At 33.4% G+C, this 9,590-nt stretch overlaps 1 protein-coding gene across 1 annotated transcript; it reads right to left on the reverse strand.

The window, feature by feature from the left end:
• Positions 1 to 1,008: 1,008 nt before the first annotated feature.
• Positions 1,009 to 5,417, reverse strand: LOC108341299 (uncharacterized). The gene is made up of 9 exons (XM_052876083.1): positions 5,008 to 5,417; positions 4,315 to 4,351; positions 4,112 to 4,190; positions 3,949 to 3,994; positions 3,766 to 3,864; positions 2,842 to 2,910; positions 2,407 to 2,746; positions 2,140 to 2,288; positions 1,009 to 1,969 (listed from the first exon to the last, which is right to left on the reverse strand). Exons 1-9 carry the CDS (start codon positions 5,335 to 5,337, stop codon positions 1,151 to 1,153), a joined length of 1,968 nt encoding a protein of 655 aa, XP_052732043.1. The 5' UTR covers positions 5,338 to 5,417; the 3' UTR covers positions 1,009 to 1,150.
• Between the last annotated feature and the right edge of the window lie 4,173 nt (positions 5,418 to 9,590).

The following is a 9,590-nucleotide window of genomic DNA, read 5'->3' on the forward strand; positions in this document are numbered from 1 at the left end:
AATTTTTGAATATTTGATGAAATAGAATTACTTATATTTTTTTGTTTAAAATTTAAAATCATGTAATCATAATTCTGTTTGGAGCATTGTAAATACTTAATTTTCATTTTGAAATTTCTTTTTATCAATTTTAGTGAAAATAGCAGATACACACTTATGTAAAGTCACAACAGTAGTTATTTTTATGAGCATTTAACAGTATTTCTTTTACCATAACGGTACACGGAAATTATTACTTTTTCCTTATATAATCTTCCTTTTTACAAAACTTAATATAATCTTTTAACATACAATTTCTTAAATTATAAGGAAACAATTAGGAAACATCTTCAAAGAAAATGTTACAAATAATACGTCTGAACTAAAACTTCATATCAATAAATGAATTGAATTTCAGTTTCAAATTTGATATGTTTAAGTAATAAATAGGTATTGAGATAGTTTAATTCATTAACTTAAGAAGCTTGAGCTCCAAACATTCAATTAAAACTATTCCATTAGAACAATTAGCGGTAAGATTTCGTGGAGAAAAAGTATTTACCGATACAATATAAAACAAAAACAAAGAAGAAAAAAGTAACATCGTTTACACACCTATGTATATTTAAGATGGATAGGGAATTTTTCAAGTGTCAATTTTAATGTAGAGAATTACAGTATTAACAGATTAAAAGTTATTAAAATATATTATCTAATCACTTTTATTACTGTAATTTATATTTTAATAATTGAGATTTCATAAGCCGAAAATTTCACAACCGACATTACAAAGCTGCAGAAAAAACCGCCACTTCGGCTGACACTGGCTTACATTAATTATACTAAATTATTAGTTGACACATAGAAAATGCAAAAGGATGTTATCCAAAACAGTACAGTAAATGAGAAGGATAATTAAACATTTGACGTCTCAATCGCAGTGTGTCATAAAGACTTGGCCGATATCAATTCAACTGTATACTTAATGGAGTGGCCAACCTGTGTTATAAAGTCAAAAAACAAAAAATTCAGAAGAAAGGACAGTTTCTGAATGCTTCTGATTTTAAAAAGAAAGGTCCATTAAATAGGGTATTTTCTTTCCTACAACATGACAATATCATGTTAGTAAGCAATGAGTGAATTCAATCCCAAAAAAGGAAAAAATATATCATCAGAGCTGTAATGCCAAATTAGGCTGCAACTGAGAACCAGCCTCCACATTGGAACTACTAGGTGAATTTGTAGTTCCAATCCTTCCATTCAAGTCATTAGAAAGTGCAAAAGACTTCTGTTTAGTGGGAACTTCCAAACCCTGCCAAGATGATTTTCCAGCAATTCCTTGAGACCAACTTCGTGGCTCAAACCCAGATTCCCGGGCCAATAAATTACCGGATTCTAATTGACTTGATTTGCTCCCGTACTGTCCCAAAAGAGATGGATTAGTATTTGTCTGCGCAATGCGGCTGCTTATGGGATCCATTTGAGGAGCAACCCCAGCACTCGGTGACCCAGTTAGGTCAGCGAGTCTTACCATCTTCATTTGTGGTGAAAAATTAGAACCTAACCAATCATGTGAACCAAAACCATCAGGGTGCGGCATGGATTCCTGCTGAATCTTCACAGGAGTTATGGACTCAGATCCACCAGCAATGTTGATTGCCGGATTCAATTCTTTTTGATAATTATTTATAACCATGTCAACACTTTGCAAGCAGGATCTATTTGCAAGGGGAAGTGATCCAGATGGAGAAGAAAATCTACTTTTACAATCCTCTACTACGGGAGGGTCTGAAGTTCTACCCTCGTCACAAACTGGGAAGTGCTGCTTCTGTGGCTCGTCATCTTCACTTACCCATCCAGGACCAAAGTCATGTCCTGTAGGCAAAACACTGCTGATTTTACTTGAAGCAATCTTCCAAACAACAGGACCAAGATCTGCAGCGAAATGGGCTAGACTTCTTGCATAACTATGCTTCATGTGTATACCTACCTGATTTGTACAAAAAGAGGCGAACGTGAATTTTGTGGCCAAATAAAAACCTTTTGAATTTGACTGAGCATGACATATTGACAAGATAGAGACAATAAAAGACTTTTTAAGTATCATTATTAAGAAAAGAGGAAAGAGTAAAAAAGAAAAAGAAACACAGAAGTCCGTACAGCAAGAAGTTGTTTGACTTCATCTTCAACTGTGGTCAACAGCGGTCCTTCATTTCCTGAAGTCACTGGTAATTTGTAAGAATCGCGCCTGGTCTCATCAACTGCAAACTGCTTCTTTCCATATCTTAACACAGCTTTTACAACAGAAGCTGCAAACAAAGACATAATTAATTGAATAATTCCAATTAAATGATGGATGCATTTGTTTGCCCCTACTTTAATACAGAAGTTATGGAACAATGGGAAAGTGTAGATATAGGCAGTGACCTGGAAATTCATTCTCCCATTCAGACCAACCAGTATACCCTCCACTGTTAAAAGTGTTGTTGTAGGGCCTAGCAATTGAATCTGTAGGCTGAAATTTGCTTGGTCCTTTCCTGAGATTATAACCGTTGGAGCCACTAGCAATATCCCCGCCAGAAGCAAGAGTTGCATCAGAAGAAGATTCAGGTCCAACGCGCTCAGCAGGAGGCATACCTAGTGACTTTCTTGAGGGCTTGCCTGGTGGCCTTCCTCTCTGCACAACTTTGGGCTGCGGTTCACTATCATCACTATCTTGTCTAAGATTCTCAAAGTCCTTCCTTGCGATATCTTGCATGGCTCGGGCCTAAGAAAAAGTAAAATATTTACCTTTAACAGACACTAAACAAATACTACAAAGGGGTGGAAACAACTTAGTTTTGGTTAAAAATATCACCAAACCTGTCGATGGTAAATGGTATCTGATGAATTATATTGCATTGCATTAGAGCAAATCAAGAACACATCTTTCTGCAAGAATGAAGCAACAGTATTTCAAAATTGTATCAGACTAACAAGAAATATTCTTCTCAATGATCAAAATAGTACATGGAACCCAAACCTATCCACTCAATAACCCACCCAAACTAACACAACAGTGAGTTGCATAATTAGTGAAGATATGCTACAATTGACCAGAAATTTAAAGTTTACCCAAATCAGACACATCAGTGAATATAAAACAGGGCAGCATGTCAAGAAACAGTCATCGGTCATATGAATGCATGGGTTTAATAGATAACAAGCAACCACAGACCAAGAATTACATACTGCAGTGCACATGACATATCAGGAATAATCGTCCTTAATAAAACTTGAGCATGCCAACGATGTAACAAAGTATCAGTGTCATATGTTGGTTTCCCACAAGAAACTTTTTTAAATCTTACATTCAGCACTAGTTTCAAAAGCTCTTAATAGTTACATTAAGCTTCTACATAACGGTCTAGAAAGTATCAACCATAATTAAGAAGAATTAGTCTATAGTTACATTCCAGGTGTCCTGTCATGGTAATCAAATATATAAATAAATAAGTAATGATTTTTGGAAAGAACAACAAAAAAGGAGAGGTAGATACGGATGTAGTAGCATTAGTTACTTAGCAAGAATCCAGAAATCAGCACTGTATGCAACATTATCTGAATGTTATGCTTCTTTCCTTCCAAGGATTTTTTTTGTTCATAGATAAAACTACCAGAAAAAAACGAAAGTCATATAATAGAATGCCATGGGACTTCTGACCCAGAAGTAAATCACATAGAATCTGTCCAGTAAGAAAGATAGCAGAGCTTTTGAGAGTTGCTACAGAAAATAGTAGCACCAACCTCAAATTGTTCCAAGTCGGTATAAAGTCCCCCATCCAATTTCTTTCTCACAGTTCCAAAATCCATCGGGTGCTTAATGATGTCATGATAATCAGGAAGCTGCAGCAACAAGGTTAAGGTGCTGAGCATTCAAACAGGAAGAAATCAATTGCAAGTACTCTTTTATCATATAAAAAATTGCACCTCTTCAGGATCCACAGGCTCGGAGAACACCCCGTGTGTGTCCTTTCTGCAAGAAGGTTGAGCAGTAAAGAAAGATCAAATACCCAACTTGAAAAAAAACAAACAAGGGGGAAAAAGAAAAAGAAAAGAAAGAAAGAAACAAATAAGACTATAAGAGACACACTTTTGAAGCCTGTCAAGGATAAACAGCAAGAGCTTTTTGTCTGGCAAAGGTGTAGTGGGACCGGACTCCCCCTGCGAACCTGTCAACACATAATATAAAAATCGCCATTAATATTCCCCCACTATACTATATACTATGTACGCCCCCTGCCATTGCACCTCCGTTGAGAAATCATTTCATAAAACTCTTCATTTTATACATACCATGTTTACTGTCAGTCGCTTTCGGAACCTTCCCATCCTGCAAGCAAAATCACCCCATCATCAAATACCATAAAAAGACATGTGCGTGTGATTTTGCCACACACAGCCATCCACTTTTTATCCATAGTCCTCCAAAAGAGAATCGAAAATCAGCCCCCAAAAAAACAATTACTATTTTTTTTTAAAAAAAAAAGGCGCAACTCACGAGCAAGCTACTAAGCTATAGAGTCTTGTGCTGAAGGGCAAGGAATAAAAGAGAAAATTAAAAAATGAATAGCCCCAACAATACTGGGAGAAAAGACAAATTGAAGCTTTTATTCATATCCGTGCATAAACGAAGGCTCGATCTGGCGTACAGCCAATAATGAAAGATTAAAACTAGGGCCAAAAAGAAAGAAGAAGCACCCACCAGTGCCAGTGCCCCACATAAATTTTCCCCCAAATAAATTAAATTAAATTACACGAAAACTGAAAACCTAAACGGTCAAACCAACAAACACATCCACCGGTTCCGAGTTCAGCGAGTTCACCGCGAATTAAAATAAAAAGAAAAAGGAAACAATATTACGCGCGAATTCCCAAAAGATTATAAAATAAATAGAGAAAATCGGCGTTCTAACACGAAGACCCCACAAATCGGATGAGCGGAACAGAGAGATTGTAATAATGGGTGAGAGGAATGGCGAAACGCACCGTTTGGTGGTTGTGGAGAGGGTCAATCTTGCGCCTCTTGGGATCGGAATTGAATGGCTGGGAATTGGGGAATAATGTCGGGTTGTGGAGATGGGAATTGAGCCCGACGAGGAGCTTGTGCTTCTTCTCCTTTCTCTCGTCGTCGTCGTCGTCGTGGGTAGCAACGTTGGTGTTTTTTGAGTGTGAATTTGTGGAATTGGGGTTGTTTTGTCGGTGGTTGTGGTGGTGATTCTGTTGCTGTTCCTTCTTGAGAGATCGCTTTTGAAGATCCAAAAGAGAGGGGCGTCCCTTCTTCTTCTTCTTCGTCATCGTTTCAGATACCTCGCCCATTGTTTCCTCCTCTTTTCTCGCTCTCCCCAAACAACACACACAAACAAACACGTTCAACACCTTCTCTCTATTCTCCCCTTTTTTAACAAAAACAAATTTATTAAATTCTTATAATTATTTTAATAATTCAATTATAAATACATAAAACAAAATATCTATATTCTGCTCCACGCGTGCACCTCACGTGACTCTCTCCCCTTTGTTCCTCCTTCCACCTTTTCTTCACCTCACACTCTCTTTCTTTCTTCCTACACATTCCTTCCTTTTCTTCTTCCTACATTAACCTTTTTTAACTTATAACTATCACTACACTCTCCATAAACTTTCAGCTTCCACTTCGAATAACTAACCATCAAATCTTATAACTACCCCCTATTATAAAAATATAGTTTTTATATATTTCTTCTTCATAAATTCATATTTATGCTTTTATGGGAAGCTTTCCATTTTTTCTAAAAATATAAATGTTTTCTTATCAAAATTGTGTGCTTCTTTATATTGATTTCAATTTTCCATTCTAATGGAAATATTTTTCTCCTGTCTCTTTTTCTCGAACTTTTTCTAGTTATATATGCGGATGTTCGATATATTTATTTAATAATTTCGATATTATATTAAAATTCTGTTTTAATGTGTAATGAAGATGTTTTTTTATGTTAGTTTTGAGATTAACAAAAATTCTTAGACAAATCAATCGGTTGTCTTTCCATTTTAAATATTTTAAAATTAAAAATATATATTATTTATTTATAGGTGTGTTATTAAAAAAACACTATCTCATCTCTTTTTATATATATATTACGTTAATTTGACCAGATGTAAAAAAAACTATTGGATGGTTTTAAATTGATATGATTCATTGTGTATTTGTGACTTCAGATTAAATTGATTACAAAATGACGAAGATGTGGTGATAAATTTGTAATTATGAGTAAGTTTTCTAGGTCGATTTTGTAATATGTGGTGTGGAATAGAAAATAACACTTAATCTTTTCTACAACTCGGCGAGTCTATTTTATATTCCATTATGCTTGGACTATTAACATTTTTCTTAAGGGTGTGTCTTTAGCAAAACTTTTTGAGAAAAAATACACCATCCATGCCAAACCTTACTCCACCAATTTTAGAAACCTTTCCACAACATTAAACACAAGCACAAAAACTACTTTTCCAAGTGCTATTTTTCATAACCAAAAACTATTTACTTAATAATGTGAAAATAAGTATTAATGTTTAAGTGGAGTTAAGTCCAGAAAAGCATTTTTATTATACATGTGATGACAATATTTTTTCTATCCATTATAAATAATACTTGTTATTTTATGTGGATGACTTAAATAAATCACATGTAGTTTATCATCCCTTACAATCCATCAACATAAAATAATGTTATGGTTGATCTCAACCATCATATGTTATTTAATATACTAAAATGAATTTTTTAGATTTAAAACTAAGAAATTTTAAGATTCGATAAACAAGATTATTATTCAAATGTTTGTGAGCCATAATAGATCGGATTATTTTTAATAATTACACTCAACTAATTATCTTAAATTACCAATTAAACTAAATACAGGTTTCAAAGTGTTGGTTACAAATGAGAATGCCTTGTTACGTCAAGAAACTTAAGATTGTTGAACCGAGAAAAACATTGAAATTGCTAGTTTATTTATCATCGATATTTGGTGCAAATTTAGTTTTTAAGGATGACTTGCATTGGGACCTTGTGGCTCATATTATAGTACTTTAACATTAAAATTGTACTTGAAAAAATAATGTGACTTTAAATGGTGATGAGTCTAAATTTTTTAGTCAAACTTAGTTTCATCGTATTGGGCGTGTACACCATAATCATGTGATTGTTGAAGTGTATACAACTTGTAGTTTGAATTTCTTAATGTCCCTCAATGTCAACGATTAGATTTTTTCAAAAATATTCATTAAATTTTGGCATTATTTCTATATATAAGAAGAGTTTTTCATAGACGTATGTGTTTACCTCCTTATCACAATCATAACCATACAATTATTTTGACCTATAGTAGTAATCCAAATAAAGCATACCACTACATGTATTCCCACACCAAGAAGGAACATGTCAAAAATATGGTACAAATAAACGTTATTAAAGGTATCGAAGTCCTGAGTGAAAATCAATTATCCTTACATTGTCTTGATGAATAAAAAAAGATGATGTATGACACTTTTATTTACTATACAACCTTGAACACCAATACCAAGAAGCAAGTGCTTCACATCCCAACCGTGGATGAATTACTTAATGTGTTGAGTGAAACATAATAGGTAAATAGGGGTGGTAATGCAGGTCAACTCAGGTCGTTTAGGTCTTATCCACAATTGACCTATAATATGCAAATGGAGCTAGCTCACCCCGCATTGGAATTGTCCTACATGCTTAACTTGATTTTTTTTCTCAAGTAATAACATATTCCATACTTTACAAAGGTTTAAACTATATGTTATTACATTTTCATCAATTTTAATATCCATTTATGAAGTTATTGAGACCATTATATGAGTGCGTTGCTACGATAAAAGATCATAAATGAGATACTTTGTGTTGTGCTTCATGAGAGAGAAAAAAAAAACGTGAAAAAAGTAATGATAGTAATGAGAAATACATAACATAAAATGAATAAATAAAGTGCATTTTGGAAAAAAAAATTAGAGTTTTGAATTGTTTCTGGGTTAGCGGACCAATCCGCCCTATCCCGTCGCAAAGTCACATAAGCTGCACGTTACATGGGTCAACAAACTCAAACTCCAACATGTCCCGCTCTTTTCATTGCGAGTCGCCCCATTTTGTTCAACATTGTCACCCATGTACATGAGTGTTTTTTTTTCTATAAATCATTTGAGATTTTTTTTGTTTAGCTAATCTCTTTCAACCATTGTATTCGTTATTGCTTGGTTGTGATGGCTTTAGTATTTATAAAAATATCCATAGTTTTATCGTGTGATTAAATAACTTTCTATTCAATTATGTTTTATAACATGATAAAATTACATTAATGCCTCAATAAATAACTATAAAAAAATATTTTGAATTAAAAATAATAATATATGCCCCCACAGATCACCACGAGAGTGTGCTTTGTCCTCACTCGCACACTTTTCGGGAAAAGTTCCCAAAAGATCACCCATCCCAGAATTACTCCAAGCTAAGCACGCTTAACTATGGAGTTCTTATGAGTCAGGCTACCGAAAAGCAAATGCATTTGGTGATATGAGTAGTCAAATCAATTCTTTTAAGCTATCCTTCAACTGTATAGTCCCATACCTACACAGTCTCCATATCCCTCTCATTCCGGTGTATGTTCGATTCGTCCATGTACCCCTTCCACTCGAAGCCTGCCAAGAGCCGCTCCTTGTCTGTGCCCCTGCACCATGCCTCTTACGCCGGTGACACTCCCCACCCTCGTCTCAGTGCCCGGGTGTCACAGTTCCCATCTAACTTAATATTCTTTACTATATTAAAATAATAAAATACTAAAATATTTAGTTAAAATATTTAGCTGTAAAGCGTAAATGTGATGGTGTTGGATTCCTCTTTTATTATTCAAACTATACAAGATAACTTAAGGTGAACTTAATATTAATCTAAATATAACAAAGTATATATATATATATATATATATATATATATATATATATATATATATATATATATATATATATATATATATATATATATATATATAAAATAAAAGATAATATATTGTTTAGTAAAAATATTTGTCTTTTAACATGAAATCTCAATAAAAAAATTATTCACACAAATCAAATTGTCTTTCTTCCTTCTAAATCATATTTAGAGTTTTTAGTTTTTCATTTTTTTATTTATAAGATGCATTTTTCAGTATTTTAGTGTTATGTGTAAAGGATAAAATCATTCAGGTATATGAAATCTCAAGATTTCATAATATTTATAAGTATTATTCAAAATGACACTCATAAATGATAGGATTTATTTGTCATAACTTTGAGAGTTTTGAAAAATAATATTACTACTAAACCATTTAGTGTTGTGATCTCAATCTATATAACTTTAATTATCACACTGGGTTATATATTAGCTAGAAATGAGTTTATACTTTTCAAAATATCAAAATTTATACAAAATTATATACAAAGTTCTTTGGTCTTAAAAAGAGATTCTAACTCATTAAAATTGTGTATTAGTTTTGTTACAACCACAAATTGTCTTACTTCCACTCATATTTCCTCTT

Source organism: Vigna angularis, chromosome 4, assembly GCF_016808095.1.
Source record: "Vigna angularis cultivar LongXiaoDou No.4 chromosome 4, ASM1680809v1, whole genome shotgun sequence".
Classification (NCBI taxonomy): domain Eukaryota; kingdom Viridiplantae; phylum Streptophyta; class Magnoliopsida; order Fabales; family Fabaceae; genus Vigna; species Vigna angularis.